At 37.7% G+C, this 22117-nt stretch overlaps 1 protein-coding gene across 2 annotated transcripts in view; it reads left to right on the forward strand.

Annotated features, from left to right (window-relative positions):
* zmat4a (zinc finger, matrin-type 4a) overlaps nucleotides 1-22117 on the forward strand; it is an 82408-nt gene that overhangs the window by 7063 nt on the left and 53228 nt on the right. For both annotated transcript variants that reach the window (XM_056746117.1, XM_056746116.1), the window contains exon 3: nucleotides 10321-10422. In XM_056746117.1, coding sequence (XP_056602095.1) covers nucleotides 10321-10422 — 102 coding nt within the window. The remainder of the gene's footprint in view (nucleotides 1-10320; nucleotides 10423-22117) is intronic.

The raw sequence follows: 22117 nt of genomic DNA on the forward strand, positions 1-22117 counted from the left end.
GAGCAGAGCAGGGGTGCCGCCAGAAATTCTGGGCCCTATGGAAACCAAAATTTCTGGGCCCCCTACAAATAGGAAAATAAAAAGGGGGTCTGCTCTTCTGGGCCCTAAATCAGCATGGGCCCTTAGAATAGTCCTAACCTTCCACCCCTTTACGGCGCCCATGGAGCAGAGGAATCATATATTGTAAACATTTGACTGAGCTACACCCTAAACTACTTTCACTTTCATCACAGTAGTACAACCGGTAATAAGAACACTGATATTGTGTGTGAGCACGCATACCTCTATCTAAAAAATCTTCAATGAAACGTCCTCTGAAGTCCTGCTTGCAAATGTCTCCTGGTTAATCTGCTTGTCCAATTTGGGTCCGTTTTTTTATTACAACCATAAACATCCATTGTTAAACACTCAAAAAACCTAATCAAAGCCTCAAAAACATTCACTCCAACTCTACTGCTTGGAAGTAAACGTATATATATTATTATAACTCAGACTGCATTATTCTGCATATATAAGTCAAGTTAACTTAGGATGCCTTGAGGGTAAGTAAAACATGGGAACATTTTGATTCAAGCCGGAAGTATTCCTTTAAAATGCACTTAATATTTTGTCTCAATATTGCAAACAATTAGATTGGGCATGGACAACGTTTTTTGAAAAAACTATAAAGAATAAGCAATGACCACTTAAAATGTTTCATGAACACAAAATGCGGGTTTAGAGTGTACTTGACTGTCCTTCTTGTTTTATTTTTTGATCTCGAGGTCCATATGAATGATCAAAACATCTAAACAAGGCACTAGAACAGGAGAACTGTGTTTGACCTTCAGCTAGCCACAGAGAAGAAACAATGAACTATGTGCTTGTTCTGAGAAATGAACTGACACATAGGTACATATTTTAGTTATTTTTTATTCTGTGCTGTGTATGAAGACCACCTCAGGCACCAAATGCATGATCTGTTCTTACTATTGCTAGTTGCCTTCAAGCAACATTTGGAATAAGATGATGTATTATTTTGCATAGTTTGATCACTTCACTGAATAAATGCTCAAGGTCCATTAACATGAAGAACACATGCTAAGAAAAAAAAAAACGAGTTTGGTTATATGTTTATCATTATAGTTGGTCTGATCTGAGGATATCATTAAAACATTTTCAGTTTGTAGACTTGATAAGCTGATTCATTAAAAAGACTAAAAAAGAACAGTTTGTTCAATTATTGGACATTGATACTTCTATTGTGAATTAGGACGCTAAAGTGTCAAGTTTATCAGTACAACTTGATTCTGTTCCTCCCACAAAGCAATTGACCCTTTGTGTGAAGCTTGATTGACAGATGTCTGGACCAATCATAACGGCGATATTATACGCCCCCCCTTTTGCTATTTGCCATTTTGGCATTGTTGATGTGAATAGGCAATTACTTTTGTCTCTATAAGTTAATGTTCTCCATGAAAGTCAGCTCACCATGACAAATTAGTATTAAGAGCTGTCAGGAACTCGTCACTGTTGTCGGTTGCCAATTTTTTCCTCATCACGCTACAATACATTTTATCTCCTTGCTCCTTTGCACACGACAGCAGATGTTTTCCACATCCCCTGGACACATAACACCATTGTCTTCTGTAGGATTGTGGAAACATGTTGTACTTTATCCACATAACAGCTCATGTCCAGGAACATCCAAAATTCATGAGTCCAGCAAAGACAGGTACTTTGTTCTTGTGCACCAGGGGCATCCGCTGTGTAAGAAAATCCCCTCTGTCGCGTTAACTTGAAAACTAAGAGGTGGGCATCTGGGGTGTCAGGAGACGACCCGTCTGGTGTTTGGCATCTAGAACTGTTGCTGGGGGTGTCGAGTTGGTGCGATGTAAAGCAGGATTCTTTTTTCATGGTGGACACAAGTTCTGAATTATCCATAAAGCACTCCAGGAGGAGATTTTTTTTGTATTCCTGTCAGGGAAACTAAACAACTTTATATAATGGAGTACTAGAGAGATTAGCAGAAGAGAATAGACAGGTACTGACTGAGCAGGGCGAGGTTATTGTTCTCTATTTTACTTCATCTTGTTTTCTTGAGAGGTATCTTCCGTCAGTCATGTTTACGCGGTATGAGGAGTTATTCATAATGTGTTGTTTTGATAAGGGTAATGGATGTGATATGCATCAATATAATGTAAAGGTCTATGAAGTGGGAAAACATGTTGTTTTTGTGTTCCCTGATCTGTTATTCTGTTGTCTTTGAGCTGACTTGTATAAAAAACTTACTTCAGGGATATATTGAATTAAGTGCTGCAAAAGTCTGTGATATAGTTTATAAAGGCCATTCTAGCCTATCATGTTATCATGTGTGAAAAGTGAGCAGTTGTACATCACTCATCAGACATCATATCTGTTTTTGTTTCACTACATATAAGAAAAAGTTTTATTCAACAAGAATTTATGTATCAATTTAGATAAAACATTTTTTTTATTGCATCCAGAAAAATTGTGTTGGATCCAGCATCTGAATTAGATATTTTTATAATGATTTACATTAACATGGTCTATTCATTAATATAACTGTACACTATATGGACCATATCAACTTAAAGTCAAGATCCCACGTCATCAAAATAACAAATTGTAAAAAAACTGTAAATAAGAATTCTACCAACTTATTTACCCTCATGTCATTCAAAATCTGCTTATGACTCTTGCTTCTCTTGAGCACAAACAAAGATATTTTGAGAAATGTCTCCGTGTTCAAACATTTAAAATAAACGGGGTCTAATGTTCGGTTACCAACATTCTTTAAAAAATATTTTGTTTCTGTTTCCTGCACCAGAAATAAAAAATGACATACAGGTTTGGAGTGACATGAGGGTGATTAAATGATGAAAGTCCCTTTATTTTCGTGTGAACTATCCCTTTAATGGTTAAAACCAAACTACATTCAGCTTGAGATCTATCGTGCATCAGATATTAACATCCACTCTGGCAATAAAGAGTGATTAATAGCTCTTCAGACATAATACTGTACAGTATATAATCAGTGTTGGGTAAATTACTCTGGAAAAGTAATTAATCTCTAGTTTCTCACTACATATTCAATACTGTAATTAGATTACTGTCCAAATTACTCTGTTCAAAAAGTATTTAGTTACTCATTACTCATTACTTTCTATATCCTACATCAACCTCGATTAGTTAAGTGATTCAAGGATAGAAATGAAACTGCTTATTTAATTCATTCAAATATATAATATTATTAACCCAAGTATTACAAATGTGAGAATTATACATTAAAGCGCAGATTTTAAAATAAGACTTTGAATTTTGATGTCAATTACACTATTGCACACGCATATATTTCACAAAGTATTTAGTTTAAGTACATCAAAAGGAACTTTAATTAAATTACAGAAAACATAAGAGTAATCCCTTACTTTACTTTTTCAAGGGAAAAGTAATTAAATTACAGTAACTAATTACTTAGTAACTAGTTACACCCAACACTGTATATAATATATAATATAAAGAACACTGTGATAACAATGACTTTATATTCATTCATTTTCGGTTGTGCATTGCAGAGTAATGAACACTGAACCATCGTTTTTCCAGTAGAGTTGCTTTTCCTCGGCTGCCTGCTGTCTATGTTAATTCTCATGGATGTAGAAGACACACACCCTTTCTTTCATTTCTTTGTGCGTCATGATATGTTGCCTCAGAATGTTAATGAGCTCAACTAGCCATTACTCAGCAACCAGCGCAGATTTGTGTTCATGCGTGTTCTCAGCGCCACTGAATTGGAAACGTACTCCTGACAGACCTAATTTTAAATCAATATTATAATCCTCCTCTCCACTGAGCTGTTAATCACCGTGACGGGATTATTGAGTCAGAATTCAAGAAGCGGATCAGTCTGATTTGAGGATATCATCAAAACTTTTTCAGTTTGTAGTCTGGATAAGCTGATTCATTAAAACGATTCAACTCAAAAATAACAGTTTGTTCAATAATTGGACAATGATATTTCTATTGTGAATAAGGAGGGTAAAGTGTCAAGATTTTCCGTGAAACTTGAGTCTGTTCCTCCCACAAAGCAATTGACCCTTCGCGTGGGGCCTGATTGACAGGTGACCGAACCAATCATAACGGCGATATTATGCACCCCCTCTTGCTATTCACTATTTTGTCAGATAATCAAACCAAAGAGTTTAACCGGCTGCGCTTTTTGCGGTTTAAAAAAGTAATTTGTGATTGTTGCTGGCCGTCAATAGGGTTGTTAGATTTTACAGTCGATTCCATTGGGCTATATGCAGCAGGGGGGGTTCTAGGGGGAGTCTAAACTCTGCCACCCCACTGGCCCCCCTAAATCTGGATTCGTTTCTGGAATATTTTAGCACAACCGAGCAATTTTGTGTCCAATGCTGCGAGTGGCAGTAATGATGCTTGTGTTCCAAAACAAAAATTACTCAAACAAGACGCAAAGAATGTCGAGTCCGTGCGCCTTCAGCGAGATTACACTGGTAATGGTAATGGAAATATTTAGTAAAAATAAAATACAAATGCATATTATTACACATCATATTAAAATACTGACCCATATTTTCCGGTGTTGCTCATGTTAAATCTACATATAAAGCAGTCGTGACTCGTGCCTATACAAAGAACCAACTGCTGCCAGAGAATGTGTAACACACTTAAGACATTTTATTTGTTTATGAAATGAGATAAAATGTAGTCTACATATATTGGGGTGAATGTTTGATAAAATGCACTTTTGCCTTATAATTAAAATAAATGGTCTGTTATTCCCAAGGACAATTTAGCACAGTTCAGTAATCAATACAGCTTATTCTATACTGTCCGGTATATTACTTGTTGTTTATTTGAGAGTCCTCTTTTCATGTACAAATTATCATAATTTTCAGATTTTGCAGTTAAAATGAAGAGAAAAAATCTTAAGGACTTAATGTCCTCTTTTAATTAGAAAACTTAAGATAATAGTCAGTCAAGGCTGGAGAAAGAAGATGCTTCTGAAAAAGAGTCAGAAATGCTCAAAAGCTTAGAGAATGCAGAAAGTCCAGGGGACAGAGGACCCATCAGCAAAGTGATTTAGTTGTGTAGAGAACTTTTTTAACCCTAAAATTCTACGTGAAAACATGGGTTTTCACGTGAGTATTTAGTTTACATATGGCATTCACATGAAAGTTTGCCTAAACCACAATATGTCACACGCATATTTTTTTTTTTTTTATTTGTGTAAAGGAACTCATGTTTAGATGATGGCTTAAGTTGATTTTTGAATATCTTGTTTGTGGGTAGTTTTACATTGATGTGTATAAATTTAAGATGCTAAATGTTATTATTGTAGTCATTTTATTTGGACTATATACAATGTGTTATAAATGAAATTGGAATATTAATTTGAGTTGAACTTGTTTTATTAGCTTATTAGTTTACTTTTAGAGAAAACAGTAGTACATTCCAGTGAAAAATGACTGACACATGTTAGTGTGATCATGACACATGTCTTTGTGCCCCCTAAAAGCATAAGTGGCCCCTGCCTGGCCCCCCCAATTGCTGACTTCCGCGTTTCACGGTCAGAACCCTGGCAGTTTCCGGTTGGGGAGACTTAAAGCAGAGAGAAATGAAAAAAAATGAAAATAGTTACATTTAGCAGATGCTTCACATTGTGCCACACAGCAGTGGTATAGAAGTGCTGTTCTAATGTGTCATAGCTACTGTTTTTGATTCCTGCTCAATTCCTTGTTTTACTAGCGATTTTTATTTATTGTTAAAAAATGTACACATAGAAAATCTACACAATTTCTAAGCTGTCATGTTTTACAATTATGAGTTGGTTATTGTTTCTATAACAAAAACCTTAACCAAATTTGTCGATCTTGTCCTGTAATTCCAATGTACCGTTAATAATAATTTTTCATTAATAATCTATTTTACTAACTATTTTTTAAGTAATTCAGCAGTGTACACAAAAATACTTAAGGAATATAGATTGACAGATCGATAATCAGTCAATTGTATTTAACCTGTTAGAAACCAATGCCGCTATCCAGACCTTATGTCATTATAGCAAGCAAAGTACGTTAGGCTAGAGTATCGATCTTTATTTTGTTTAATTTATTCTGAGTCACTTTCACATCCTGAATATATACTTTAAATGCATATAGCAGACTTTCTTATTGCATTTTTGGTGAAAGTACACGTCATTTTTTTTCCTGAAATGATTATTTCACAATGAATATTCTTTAGTGCATTGGGAGTGCTTTGGCTGATGTCAGACATGGTAAAAGGGGGCGGTCTTTGCGAAGGGTCAATTATGTGGCTTTAGAATAGTTTTGGATAGTGCCAGTCATATGAACCACTTTATATGATACTTTTATGGTGCCTTTGCTTTTTTTTTAAAGGGATAGGGATTCAGCTTCAAAATAAAAATTCTGTCATCGTTTACATGCTCACTTTTCATTTCAAACCTGTATGATTTTCTTCTGCAGAACACAAGAGATATTTTGAAAAATGTTGGTAACAAAAAAACGATGGTCCCCATTGACTTACACTGGTTTTGTGTCCATACAATAGAAGTCAATGGGGACCAACGGTTTTTGTAACCAACATTTTTCAAAATATCTTCTTTTGTGTTTTGCAGAGGAAAGAAAATTACAGCTGTTTTAAATGATTTTTTTATTGGATGTAATATTCTCTTTTTGTGTTTTACTGAAAATGAAAGGCAAATAGGCTTTTAACGTGAGGGTAAGTCAATGGATAAGTTTAATTTGACTCAGTAAGCTGTAATGAGACCCCCTCTAAAGAATATAACATCCTGTGATACTCTTAATACATTTTGACCCATATATTAAATACACTAGAAGTGTCAGATTTCCGGCCGGTGTTCAATTTAGTATGTCTGGGTATGATTAACATTTACAACCAAAATGTCCTGATGTTTCCAAAAAAGTAAAAGAGCCTTGAAATGAGTCTGCAGTGTCAGGACTTTCTCTAGGTAATGTGTGTCAGAGAGAGGAAGCCCTTGAAGCAGCTGCTGTCCAGCTCAGTATACTTCCCATAACGGATTACAGCACACCTGTGACAGCGGGCACATTTGTCAGGGCCACCCTCCGCACTGCCCTCTCTGAACCTCTGATGCAGCCCACATGCATGCTCCTGACTGTGGATGCGCAGCCAGATCTACTCAAAATCTTGTTCAGTCCTATCAGGTTTGCCGAGAAGAAAGCTGTAGTCGGTGTGTGTATGTGCAGTGTGTGGTTTGGGATAGTTTGTGTGATGGGCAGGTAAATCTGTTTTCTGTTGTTTATCAACTTTTGATGCGGAAGACTGATTTGCACACAGACCACGAAACACCACGCAAAAGCATTTCTGGGATGTTTTTACGAGTATAACATAATATAAAATTTTGACTTTGATGCTTATTCATCAGGATTGGATTGGATTGGATCAAAACACATTCAACATAGCTCAGTTATATTTCCATATTTGCTTGTCATTCAGTTACTTTAGCGTAAAAGTTGTTTCAGAAATTTGTGATGAAATATTATGTTTTTTCCCCCCGAATAATATCACGCTCTGATGAATTGTGCACAGAGACTTTTATTAAGAAAGTAAACAGATTGTGATTATGTTGTCTAAATCATGTTCGCATGCAAATAATGACAAACTTTCTCTGAGTAAAAGAGGACAAGAGTTTCTCCATGCTCAGTCAACACATATTTCTCTCTGAACAAGCCACCGACAGATTAATAATGCAATTGTTTCTTGGACGTGGTTGTGCAAGTATGTTTGTCAAAGCGATTGTGCTTGGACTCCAGTGAAAGCATTTTGCCTGTTTTGTTCTGTTGAATTTATGCACTGCTTTCTTGGAGAAAGAGACAGACAGAGAAACCGCCCCTCTTTTCACCTTCTACCCATTTCTTTTTCTTTTGTATTTGCTCCCTCTGCTTCTTCATTTTGCAGCATTCTGGGTTATCTTTCATACTCTTTATTCTCATCTCTGCTAGCTTACTGTTGCAGCGCCTGTCTGTTGCCCAGAGCAACTTCAGACACAACAGTGCAAACTTTCTGAACTCACAATTTTCTGGAGAAAGTTGCCTTTTTCGGATGATCTGCTGTGGTTTTAGGATGGGTGAGATGAGGACACACACAGAACTCGAAAGACTTAAAGAATGGGTTTAATATTGCTGCATGTTGTTGTAGATGCATCACAGCAAGAGCAGAGTGCTTTCAATGATGCATTGCATTGATCTTTGAGAATAGAAAATAACGTCCTAAACTGAAACTGAAGATTGCAAAAAAATATTTCAAGAGCAGCAGTGCTTTGGAATCTTTAAATCTGACGCATGCAGCATTTATAAAATATAATTAAGATCAGCGACTGGGATAAATTTAAGTTATGTGATGATTAAACGATTATAATAATTACAACTGAATGACTTGAATGTGATAATGACATTATACCTAATATTTATGCATGAATTAATATCACCAGCTCTATTTGGGAACAGCTCAGTATGTTTATTTATTCATTCTTAGCCAAGTTGCAAAGTCATTAACATTTGAAAATCGGAGCACGTTGGAAAGTGAAAATCCCAGTGTCTTAATCTGGCTTCACGTAAGAGCTGTGGTGCAAAATAATACAAAAGACTGCCAAGAGTAAGTCTATAAAAGACAATCCACTAACATAGATGCCAAACTAAAAATCATTTGGCAAGATAGTGTGTTTTGAGATTCAGGCCTGATCAAACACCCTGACACAGCTGAAAGAAGAGACCACTCAACAGAAACTGCCACGCAATATGGTGGCTTAAAGGGACAGTTCACCCAAAAATGAAAATTCTGTCTTCATTTACTCACACTTGAGTTGTTCCAAATCTTTATAAAATGATTTGTTCTGATGAACACAGAGAAAGATATGTGGAGAATGCTTGTATATCTAAACAGTACTTGACCACCATTGACTGGGAAAAATTACAATAAAGTGCCCCAGAACTGTTGGCTTTCCTACATTCTTCAATATATCTTCTTTTCCCTACGTTCTTCAAAATATCTTATTTTGTGGTTACAACTGTTTTTTTTTAGTAAACGCTAAAACATTAGAAAAACATTAGAATATCTTATGAAGTACACGCAATAAAGATGCAATACCAAAGATCTTTTGATGTGGGTTGTCTGTAACCTCACAGCTCTGATCATTCAGGACACCAGCAAAGCACTAGGGGTTGTTTGCTTTTGTGGTTTTTGTTGTTTGGTAGGGTTTTGAATCCTTGCCTTTACACCTGTGTAAATGTTGTAGTAATGACAGTGCTCTTATTGGACTTTGAGGATCTACAGCGATCAGTTTCTGCATTACCCACAGGAGACACAAACAACTAAAGTTCTCCATTATGGAGATGTAAATAAAGTATTTAAAGAATTTAAAGCCTCTATTCTTAGAGCAGCACCTCTCTCCCTCAGTAGAAAAGTTTCAAGTGTTTGCCAAGGTTTTCCTCTTGTTCCTTAATCTCTTTATTACTTTTTAAACTTCTACCTGCATCCACAGGCAACTGTCAAATAATATATGAATTATACAATATATATATAGTAGCCTCTTGAGCTTTGGGCTTTTTCACTTATCATCTGCAAAGCACACGGTACGGAAGAAGTTAAAAGCTAACTTTGTGAAAATGCATTTGTTTTATTGATTTTTACGGCTGGATTTTTTAAATCTTCACCACAAAAAAATATCACATGAAGGTTTTTCCTTGTTGCTGTGCAACCTTTGCAGCTTGTTATAAACCGCTTCAGTGGGGAGCTCAAATGAAAGAGTGTCATAGACATGTTTCAAAGCGCATATGCTGAAATAATTCAAGTGACGGAAACAACACGTTGTTAAGAATAATTGATGTGACAGGTGTTTATGACAGTGCTGCGTTTTACCTAACGTACGTCTAAAATAGCAATGTACTGTGTGCAGTGGTATTCTGCTGTATTAAATATGGTAAGTTGTAACCTGTATGACCTTTTTCGTCTGCAAAAAAAAAGATATTTTGAAGAACGATGGTAAACGCAAATGGATGGTCCCTATTAACTTGTAATGTTTTCGTGTCCATACAATAGACGTCAATGGGGACCAACGGTTTTAGGTTACCCTTTTTTTTTATATCTTCTTTTGCGTTTTGTAGAAAAGTCAAACATGTTTAAAATGTAAAGAGGGTCTGTAAATGGCGTAATTTTCATTTTGGGCGAACTATCACTTTAAATGTAGTGAGCATTGTTATGTTCTGTAATATTGAAATCATCTTTGTTTTTGTCTAGATGAAGTCAACACAGGTGGACCACAGCCTTTTCACAGACAGTTACTGCAAAGTGTGCAGCGCACAGCTCATCTCAGAATCACAGAGAGTGGCACATTATGAGGTGAGATTTGCTTCTAGTCCCTGTCTGGCCCCATATACAAAAAGTATGACAGTCTTTTGTTGAAAGCTTTTAGTCGAAGTGACTTATAGGAGAAATCCCTCAGGAGCAACCTTTGGTTGAAGACCTTGCTTAAGGGCCCAGGAGCAATAAATCATGGACGTTCATTATTTACTTATGCAACTTCTCATAATCAATCTGCATTTGCCCTTAATAGTAACATTTATGCATTCATCAATTTCTCATTCTATATCTGTAAAGATGAGGTAACACACACAGTTTCAACCAATCTCATATTAATCTTGAGTACATATACAGTAGTATTGCATACTTTGTATTAGGGGTGGGTTAGGGTTAGGTCCAGTTAGAGAACACACATCTCACTCAGAGATACAGTGGAGCATTCACGAGCAGTAGAGAAAGAGAAAACCATTCAGCCCTGATGTACTTAACTTCAATATAAAGAAATGCATTTCAGGATAGTCTTTCTCTGCATCTACTCTGTGCGTTGAGCGGCAGGCAGAAACAGCACGTTCAATTAACCTTACTACTGCTGAATTGCCAATGAGTGCAATATAGCGTTTCCCAAAACATGTCACTGTTTAGACTTAAGAACATGATCATACTTCTGTTAATATGCACAGTTTGTTAGTCAGCTCACATGCGCTGCATGAGACAAAGTTAGTATTATTGCCAAAATCACCTCTTTATTGTGTATGATGATTTTTTCAGAGGATGTTTCAAAGTGACATGTGGGACTAATGAATCGCATTTATATACTATTATAAACTTGTTTTAATGTCTGACAACAGAAAATGTCAATGACAATGGCTTTATTGGGCACTCAGTTGTATTAAAATACAATATGTATTTTAATACATTTTAATACAATATAAAATACCAAATGACGTTTTCTGTATGCTTATTACTTAGTAAGTCAAGAATCGGTTCGGAATCGAATCGTGACCCTAAGAATCGATTATGAAACGATTCACACCCCTACTTTTTATCTTTGAAGAGTATTTAGTTTGATCAAATTAATAAAAGACATACAGCTGTACAATTATTTCCAGGCGTGCAAGGGGGCACCACTTGAGCGTGGGCATGCTTTTTGACAAATAAGGGATGTTACGAAATGGTATTCAATTTTCGAAAAAAACTTTCCAATAGTGTGTTAGGTACTGACCCACTGTATAGAAAGCCTACTTTCTAGAAATGTGGTATAATCACTCATAAGAGGCTTTGCATGCATGTCCTCTGATCTGTGTTTAGTGGAAGAGCAGCTCATCTTTGCGTGCGTATTCATGGTTCTTGAGGAGAGAGTTATATGACCACTTGTCAGCAGAGCTGTAATCTAAGCCGGCCCAGACGGGATCATTATGTATTTGCTCAGACAAGCATAGAATACAAATTGGCTCAACTTGGTAGGTGTATGTAAAATATTAATTTTGTTTTTGTTTGGTGTGAACACGCCGGGCGTGTCATTTGGCTGGCTTGCCCTTGTGGGTGTATGGGTTGAAACTGACTTGTACGCATGTTGTGCAACTGACATTGCTGGTTACATTGCTTAAATCTGTAAAAATCTTTTTTGCTGATTTTTGCATATTTGTTTTATGAAACTCTCACAATGTGGTACTTTTTTTGCTGTCGACAAAGTTTTGCAAACCACCACCACAAGCACAATAAGGGGTGGTTTTGGAATATAGCTTTCATGCTTCTAATGTGGAAAGACGTGCAGTGGGCAGTGTAATTTAGTGTGGAGACCTAGATTTTTGGAGGAGACTTTCTCTTTTTCTTCAGGCACGATCTTCCGCATGTGATCCTCAGATGCCAGCTCAGGTATCCACAGAATGTTTATCAGTGAAAACTTGACTGATTAGATTTAACCTTCTTTCTTTGTCTGATTAATGAAGAACTTCATCACTGTAATATTGGGAAATTCAGATGATGGTAAGCATTTGGATGTAATTACTGCTATAAGGATAAATCATAGTCAAGAGTCAACAGACAAGATCACGAGCAAGGCAAACAGAACAAACCGATCAACCCAGCCTACAAAGGGCAATATCTGACCGGGATGAAGTGAAATGAAAATGAGAGAAATATAAACAGTGAGGGACAGGAGAAGCCTTCAAAGGGATTTTAACAGACCTGATAAGAAATGGTCGTGAGCAGAGAAGGATTTGAAATGGATGAAGGCCAGAAAAAATGGCTGCATTGTTTTGGTTAATATTTATAGTGCACATCAAAAAAGCAGCAACATGAAGGTTTAGGAAGGAAGGAGGAAATTACACACAGCATGACAAAAGCAAAAATATGAATCAAGTATAGAAAAATAATCCACCGCATTGTACCTGTGGAACAATGTCATAATTCATGTGATGGATCGACAGTTTAATGAATGAAAATTATTTACAATAAAAAATAGGCTGTTTTTGCAACAACAAAATGCTTTTAAAATGTACTATCCACTGAAAAAAAGCTTATGTTTCAAGTACATCATTAATAAACTGATACATGCATAAGTCTTCCAAATTATGATTTTGTCTGTATCGTTTTTAGAATACGTTTTTAAAGAAGTAAATGGACATTTTCTTAATCTAATGAGAGACATTGTTCCAGTAAAGAACTACTTTAATATAAAAAAATTAATGAAAGTAATTTTTCATGCCTTTTTAGAAATGTGTCACTGTTAGGAATGTGATGTGTGAAGGTTATGTCAAAACCTCTATTTCTTGGTTTAAGAAATTATGCTGTAGGGACAAATTTACTTCGCGGTGAGTTTTTAATCCTCACCCCTGAAACATCAAAGACAGAAAAGGAGAGAGAATTCAGATATTTGAACTGAACTATTCAACAGCTGCTGTATTAAAAGGGGCATTATTAATGCAGAAGACAATTGTGGCCAGGAATAGCACCTCCTCCACTGGATTTCTTATAATAGTCCTCATGGTGCTAATCTTAACGTGCTCGTTCTGTGCTCGCGGTTATATTTCTGTGTTTTGAAAGATTTATGAGAACATCACAGGTAGAGGTCTGATAAAGGTTATTGCTAATCCCAAGGCAAACATATTCTTAATGTTAAGTGTAAGCATCTGGTACAGCATGTATGAGATTAAAGATTGTTCAAATATCAGGTCTCTTCCCAATGGGCATTGTAGTGAATATTATGCCTGGTAACACAGTGTAATTTAAATTTGGATTTTATATATCAGAAAGAAGTTATCTTAAACAACATAATGTAGGTAACCTGTCTCCTATGTTCTTTGTGATATGACATTAATATTACATTTTTTACACCAATTTGCAGTCAGGTGAGTCAACGCTAGTTTTGTTGAAGTCATTCTGCATATTTTGGGCAGCTGGAGTTGGTAGATTTAAAAATATTTATTAAGAGGAACAGACTTCAATTTTTAACTTCGACTACTTGCATGGTATCTTAATCTGGTTTTGTCCTTGTGTTATTTGTTTTTCAGATTTGGGGTAAAATACCTGTGATAAACTTTTTTTTATCTTGTGTCTCTGTGTGTACCCTCATCTTATTTGTTATTCCAATCAGCATTCTCTAATTAATCCATATTTATGAGATGCATAGTGGTGAGCGGAAAGACTCTTTTTTTATGATTGGTCACAGCGATGTTATCAATCTTCAAGGACAAACCTCCCGTTCCTTATCCTACTTGTGTCTTCTGTTCAGTGTGTCTTCTGATAAGACCTCTGACTTCCGTTATGGTGCCGCACAGACATTTCTAGTTACACAGCACACCAATTTCACACATTCTGAAATGTTTTAGTATGCAAAAATAAATAAATCAAGTACCATTGGATTCTGTAGAGAATGAATCTTGCTATGCACGGCAGATCATGTGTTATAACAATATAACTGAATATCACTTATCCATGTGAACACACTAAAACGCAGCCGCTTGAGTGGTAATACCCACTGCTCTCTCCACAAACTACTCCTTCTCTCACTCTCCCCGCCAAACCGGAAGAGGAGGAAGCACAGGTTTGCTTATCAACAATGACTGGAAATATTCCACACTATCTTCCCTATGCAATAACTATTCATTTGAATACCATGCTGTTAATATCACTTTTCCCACTCAGCTCAGCGTTTTTGTAGTTTACCGCCCCCAGGTCCTCTTCACAACTTCATTGAAGAGTTAGATGTGCTGCTCTCATCATTCTCAGAGGATGGCGGCCCTCTTGTAGTCTTTGGGGACTTCAACATCCACCTGGAGAAACCCTATGCTTCTGACTTCCACACCCTCACCGCCTCGTTCGACCTCACGCGCCTTGACACAGCCTGTACTCACAGATCAGGAAACCAGCTGGATCTCATCTACATCCATAACTGCACCACAGATAACATTCAAGTCACACCTCTTCACATCTCGGACCACTTCTTCATCACTTTCAACATGCTCCTTCCTACATGCACTACACTAACACCACCACCCGTTTACTTTAGACGGAACCTTCGCTAGTGTGCTCTCTACCCGAGCACACTCTCTGCTAAAGTGACATCTTCTCTTCCCTCCAACTTTGCATCTCTAGATGCTGACACTGCCACTGACAGCTTATGCTAAACACTTTCATCCTGTCACGATAACCATTGTCCTCTGTCCTCCAGACCAGCGGTTCTCAATCCTGGTCCTCGCGACCCCCTGTTCTGCATATTTTGTAACAAACGCTTCGGAGGTTTGTTTAATACGCCCATAAGAGCCCTGCGAAGTAAACATCACTAGATATTCTGCCATAAATCCCGTTCGAAATGTGGATAATGTTGCGCAAATCTCAAAATTACGGTTAAATTAGCCTTCAATCTTCCGTAGTAAGTTTTGTTCTTCGTGTTCTTAAATTAACGTCAGCCGATTTCATGTGTGCAGGGAGTAGAGAGCAATGAACACAGTTCAGGGAACACGTCAATCGGAACGCGGTTCATTCATTAAGCTCTCTTCTAATGAGCTAGAGATATAAATCAGGTGTGTTAAACAAGAGAGATACACAAAATATGCAGAGCGGTGGGTCGCGAGGACCAGGATTGAGAACCGCTGCTCCAGACCAGCTCATGCCACCCCCTCTTGCCCCTGGCTGTCTGACATCATCCGTGAACATCAGAGTACACTTAGGGCTGCTGAAAGGAGATGGCGCAAGACCAAGAATCCTGCTGACCTAGGGGACTACCAGTCACTACTCTCCTCTTTCTCTGCTAGTGTTACCAAAGCTAAAATAATCAGACTGCTCTCCAGCCACCCCACCACCTGTCCCCTTGACCCAATCCCCTCCGATCTCCTTCAGGCCATAACCAGCACACTCAAACCTGCACTCAGACACATCATCAACACCTCCCTGCTCACCGGCACTTTTCCATCCACATTCAAACAGGCCCAGGTCACGCCCCTACTGAAGAAACCCTCATACGACCCCTCTACTCCAGACAGTTACAGACCTGTCTCTCTCCTCCCATTCATTGTACATCTTGTCATCACTAGGAATCTCAGGCTCCCCTTTCCGCTGGTTCAAATCCTACCTCTCTGGCAGATCCTTCAGGGTGTCATGGAGGGGCTCGCTGTCCAATGCGCACCACTTGATCACTGGGGTCCCTCAGGGATCAGTACTTGGGCCACTGCTTTTTTCCATCTACACGACATCCTTGGGACCCATCATACAGGCACATGGCTTCTCGTGTCACTGTTATGCTGACGACACCCAGATCTACATCTCGTTCCACCCAGAAGATGCCACTGTAGCAGCTCGCATTACCTTGCCTTGAGGACATCTCAGCTTGGATGAAAGGGCATCACCTCCAGCTGAACCCTGCCAAGATAGAATTACTTGTGTTTCCGGCACACCCTACGGTGCAACACGATCTCAACTTCCATCTTGGCAATACACAATCCCTCCTTCCAAAACAGCCAGGAACCTCGGAGTCATATTTGATGAACAGCTGTCTTTCAATGATCAAATTGCAAAGACATCACGGTCATGCCGATACGCCTTATTCAACATTAGAAAGGTGAGACCCTATCTCACTGACCATGCGGGACAACTCCTTGTCCAAGCCCTGGTAATCTCAAGGTTGGACTACTGCAATGCTCTCCTTGCTGGTCTTCCTGCAAAGGCTATCAAACCGCTCCAGCTGGTTCAGAACGACGCAGCAGCATGCCTCGTCTTCCAACAGCCGGAAGGGGCTCATGTGACACCCCTTTTCATCTCTCTCTACTGGCTACCAGTCTAAGCCCTTATCAGATTCAAGTCACTAACGCTTGCCTACAGGACTTTCACTGGATCTGCACCGGCTTACTTTCACACCCTCCTGCACTCCTACACCCCTTCAAGATCCCTGCGCTCAGAAAACCAGCGGCGTCTTGTATTGCCTGCTCATAATTCCCGTTCATTCTGCTTCACAACTTCTTCATAACTCTGTCCAGTCAACCACATCTCTCACAACATTCAAAAAACTACTTTAAACCCAACACTTCTGTGAATACCTGACAGACACATAAAAATATATATATAATAACCAGTAACTTTGTATTGGCACCTAATGTATTATGGCTCCTGTATGACATATCGCTTGTTGCTCCCTAACTCTTTTTAAGTCGCTTTGGATAAAAGCTTCTCTTTGGAGGAGATAGGAAGCTTAAAGGACGTGCGACCGGAGAGAGGACCAGGCCTTGATTTTATTTTATGTTTTATGTTTGTGTGGCCGGCAGTTGATAGTGCGGGAGCTGGCACCATTTTACTTACGTTTTGTGGTTTGTTTATTTATTTTTTTAAAGTTGTTGAACGTTCGCCAGTTCCCCCCTCCTTCTTCCCTTTCCTTGAATTTGTTACAGCGTTCATCATGCGTCACAAATATAACGCCTACCATCATTGCTGGATTACAGTTTACAGGTTATATATTGTATACAGTGTATAGATAGAGATGGCAGGGATTTAACCTTACCAGTTTGAGCCCGAGTCTGACGAAGAAACATCTAAAGACGACAGTAGATAATAGAGAGACGATAATAGATTGAACACTTAAATGATCCGGGTTCATATATAGATAAACAAACTGTAAAACCCGAGATGTTAACGTTAGCGTTATATGCATTAGCTAAACACACACATATTTCTTGAAGTTCAGACAAAAATAAATAGTCACACTTACAGGTTGTGATTCGGTGGAGCTAACGGGTTCAAATAAGGTTGGTATTTCCCCCTTTTAAGGATAGTCTTTTAACAGATCCTGCAGTGAACTTGCCAAGATTATTGAAGCAATCTTCGGTGAAATGACGAGTGCACAGTAAAACCCTGGGTTATACTCCTTAGATACACGTCTCGTTTGCATGATTCGGAGTTGACTCCCTTTTTTACAAGGCATTAACTTTGTTATTTATTCACCTTTGGACTTACAACATAACAAACTGCTTGAAATGTAATTTTCATGATCTAATGCAACTTACTCTTTAAGAAGTTATAAAATGGTGACAAAAATACATGCAGAAAGGTAACCATTTTATTATAGTAATGTGTATAGTATAGGTGTGTGTTTGTGCGTGTGTGTGTGTATGTGTGTTTGTACATGTGTGCTTGTATGCGCGCGTGCAAGATCCGCCTCCGAAATAGAAAACAGATACAGCACAAACGGCTTATGTTAATGACATTCGTTTTAATGTAAACCAACACGAACGTGAACGCGACAGTATATATTGTAAAATATTACAATGAATCAGTCATTTTGCTAGTGTGATGCCAAGAATGTTTTAAATGATTAAATTTTTTGAAATTACCTATTTATAATTTTGTTTAAATCATACACTGGAGTTTAATATTTATTAATGTAGTTCATATTTGTGTTTAATTTAAAACTACAATACAACTTAGTGATTCAAGCAACGTGTTTATTGTGGTAATACACTTCATTGCTAACTTACTTTGTGTGTTATTTTTATTTGAAATAAACCATTAAAAAAACTATTGGTAATTAATCATTATCAGTAGGTACTGACCACCTCAATTATCGTTATCCAATATCCGAAATCCAATATCAGTCGACCTCTAGAGCTTTCTTTGTTCCTCCAATTCAAAGCAGCCATTTTGCTGAGTATTTTACCAATCAAGGGAGTGTGTCCCGGGGCGTATCCCAGCAAAACTCTATGTCTAGTATCTATATTTGCATGCTTTGACCCTAAAGAACTTTGTTTCTTTAAACATTATTGCTTCCTCTTGTAATCAAGTTGAATAACAATTGGGATGAATTTAATTACATTTGGTTGAGAGCAGAGCTGCATAGAAATTTCTCAAAAATGGTGACCCCATATCTCACACACATCTGCAGTCACTGAAATCCCCCTGAGCTGCGAGAGGTCTAACTTTGATTCAGCGCAGCCTACTTAAACACATCTTCTCTATTACTAGCAAAGTGAGGATCGGTTATGCCTTTCAATTGTTGCTATATATTTGGCTGCCACAATTAGCTCCTCTGTGGTTGGCTATGACAGAATATTCTATTAGAATTGTATAAAGGATAGCGTTAATCAGGACGTGTCCACCATTTTATTTTAAACAAATTGTGCACAAGGATAAAAAATGAACGATTGCACAAGGATAACTAATCGGCATGATTTTCCACCCCATTACCTCTTTCAGGATATTTTTTTCAAAACAAAGCAATAGTAATTGGATTTATTTTAAACCAGACGACATTTATGGGTGAAGTAGCTGATGTTATTCAGTCTAATAAATTCATTGTCAGTAGATATAACCAATGTTTTTCTTTGATAGTGAGCTCAGATCAAAGGCAGTCATACAAAACATGTTTATCCAGCCGACCTGGCTAATTGCTTTCCAGCACATATACTGAACAGGTAGTACAGATGATTTTATTTTTAATGCGTTGTAATTGTAATGCTGGAGACAAAATATATACAAAAAAAAGTACTGCTGATTATAAAACATTGACTTCGCAGTTCAAAATAAATGATAAATATTTTTTTTTGTATTTAGCCCTTGTTCAGGTGTTTTATGTATACCTGCTATTCTGTGCGCACAGCTGATTCCCAGTATCACTCACACCACCGTCAACGCTCCACGGCTCCCGTCCCGCCTTCCTCGTTACACTTTGAAGCCTGTCTCTCTAAGCTGCCTCCGTGCACAAATGCTATCTTTGAAGATTGCCGGGTGCTATTTGTAACCACAAAGTGATCTGGGTTCGGGCTAATACCGTGTCCGGGGAGAGTACTCCGTATTCGGAAGAAACTACCGGGCTCGGAGCCCTCTCTCTTGACAGCACGCCAAATACGCATACCTTTTAACCTGCTCCTGAATTATCTATATTGTGAGCTTTGCCTCGCGCGTGTTTGAATTGAATTCCTCCCATAAAACGTATTCACATAATTCACATATAGCCTACTGGGCTGGGGACTCAAGTTGAGCGATTCGAGTAGGCGTGGCTTCAGCGCCCCCAGCATGAGAGCAGAGAGTCCTGCTTATTTTTCCAACATTTTGATAACTTATTTTATTTACTTGGATGTTTTTTCTCCATTCAAATTTGACTGGGTGGTTGATAACACACTTTTCTGTTGTTTATCAAACTCAGAACACATATTTCAATTTCACTTTACTCGGATCAACGAAAGATCTTGAAATCAAAAAACTTCCCACGAGGGGGCAAAACAAGGCAAGCCATAGACACTAGAAAATCACTTCAGAAATAAGGATCAGGAAACAAGGACACGGGATACATACAAGGACGAAATAAAAACATAGGGGCATTAAATAGCTGAACTAACAAGGTATAATTACATTAGGCAGGTTTGGGGAATGAAACACTGGCGGGAAGCTTGACGAGGAAACGAGGGGGCAGGGAGACAGGAGAGCACATGGCCATCATAACAAACACTGACCATGTGCTTCCACACATAACATGTGGGAAGCCTAAAGACTAGAAAAGCGTGACAAGGTTAGGCAGGATCATGACGTAAATAATAATAATTAAGGGTAGCATATAAGATGTTTTAATTACAATTTAAAATTGTTTTTTTGTCTCGATAATCATAAAGATTCTCTGGCGCAACAGCAGCTATTAAGGCTCACCTGTGTAATTATTTATTTATTTCTCACTCTTGAAGGGGGAGGAGATGAAACTAATTGGAAGAAGAAAGTGTTAATGGACTGAATAAAGGCTTGTGGAGCATGAGGATTAGTGCCTTTCAGTAAAAAAGCATGCAAACATTACAGTATTTGAAGAGTGCTTGATTTAATAGAGCCCTTTATATCTTAGAAATACTGTTCTGCTCATGAATTCACATCTTCACTTTGATCTTTGTCAAGGTTCACCATGAACCATAATTAAGAATGTAACTGCCAATAATTTTCTTTTAATATTGTTGTTAAAATATTCCTGTGTAATTTTCTACATTTTGCAATGGTACGTAAACTATTTTATGCAACACATCCAGGTTATATTTTTCCTTCAAATGAATTATGCACTATCTGAATTAACAACATCCATTTTTAGACCATTGCTTTGTTAAAAGACGCTCACTTTAGATGTTTGTGTAAGCTTGTTGGAGATGCCTTCATAAATTTCTAATAGGAAATTAGTGGAGATTGTGACAAAACTTTTCCAACAAAGTTTTCAAATATATTTGTCTGGCCTAGTTTTTGTTCTGCATGGAATCAGCAGAAGTGCTTTGAGTGTTGACGACCATCCTTCAGGCAGCATGGTGCAGTTGCTCATCCACGAGTTGTTGGCCTAAATCAGAAAACCCACTCAGTTTGCTGGCATTGTATGAGAATGTGTCTGCTCCCAAAACTGGGGCTCAACATGATCTATTGACTACCGAATCAGGCCAGAAAATAGAAAAGTCTGGTGTTTAGGTATAAAATATACATTGGATCTGTAGCATGTTAATATTCAAGTCTATCTGATGAGAACAAGTAATTTTTTTTTAATTCAGCACCATTATTAGAATTTTAACTACTTTATACATTATTGTGTCTGGCATAATCATCAGAAGCCTACTGCTTTGCAAAGGGAAACCCATTTTGCCAACATTGAGTAATAATTATGATCTGTCCTGATAGAAGAGTTTGGCTTAAATGCAAAGAAAAGTCATTTTTTCAGTAATTGATAGTTTCGGGGTTTTGCCTTTGTCAGCCCATGTATCGGTGTGGGATTATGTAGATTTTGTGGTATATTTTCTTTCTTGATATGTCCTGACTTGATTAAATTATATTTCATAAAAAATGTTGATGGTCATTAGCACAGTTGGTAACTTCTAGGAGTCACGACTGAAGTAAAGTGTGCAATAATCCAAGTTTTAGCTCAAATGTTTTAAAAAGCAGAATTTCATGTCCTTTCAAAAAGTGGTGTCTTGCCTTAATTAAGTTTTCAGTTAAAAAAAGTCATATCAGTGTTCACTTGTTGTTGGAGCTTCTAAAAATGCCTCTCGGCATGGAAGTGAAAAGTTTGCAGCTTGCCAAACAGTTTGCAACTGGTTTAAGTTTCTGCTTGCTTTTGGCATCCGCTGTCTGGTCTGATTGGTCCCTGATCAATCCATTGAAAGCTGCACTGAAGGTGAACATATACCGAAGGTAAATAAGCATCAAAGCCTTATAAAATGTGCAGCATCATCACTACATAGTGTAAACAACCCTGGTTAGGAAAGGTAAGGCAATTTTGCTTGTAAGACTGAATCAG

This window comes from Triplophysa dalaica, chromosome 4 (assembly GCF_015846415.1).
Source record: "Triplophysa dalaica isolate WHDGS20190420 chromosome 4, ASM1584641v1, whole genome shotgun sequence".
NCBI lineage: Eukaryota > Metazoa > Chordata > Actinopteri > Cypriniformes > Nemacheilidae > Triplophysa > Triplophysa dalaica.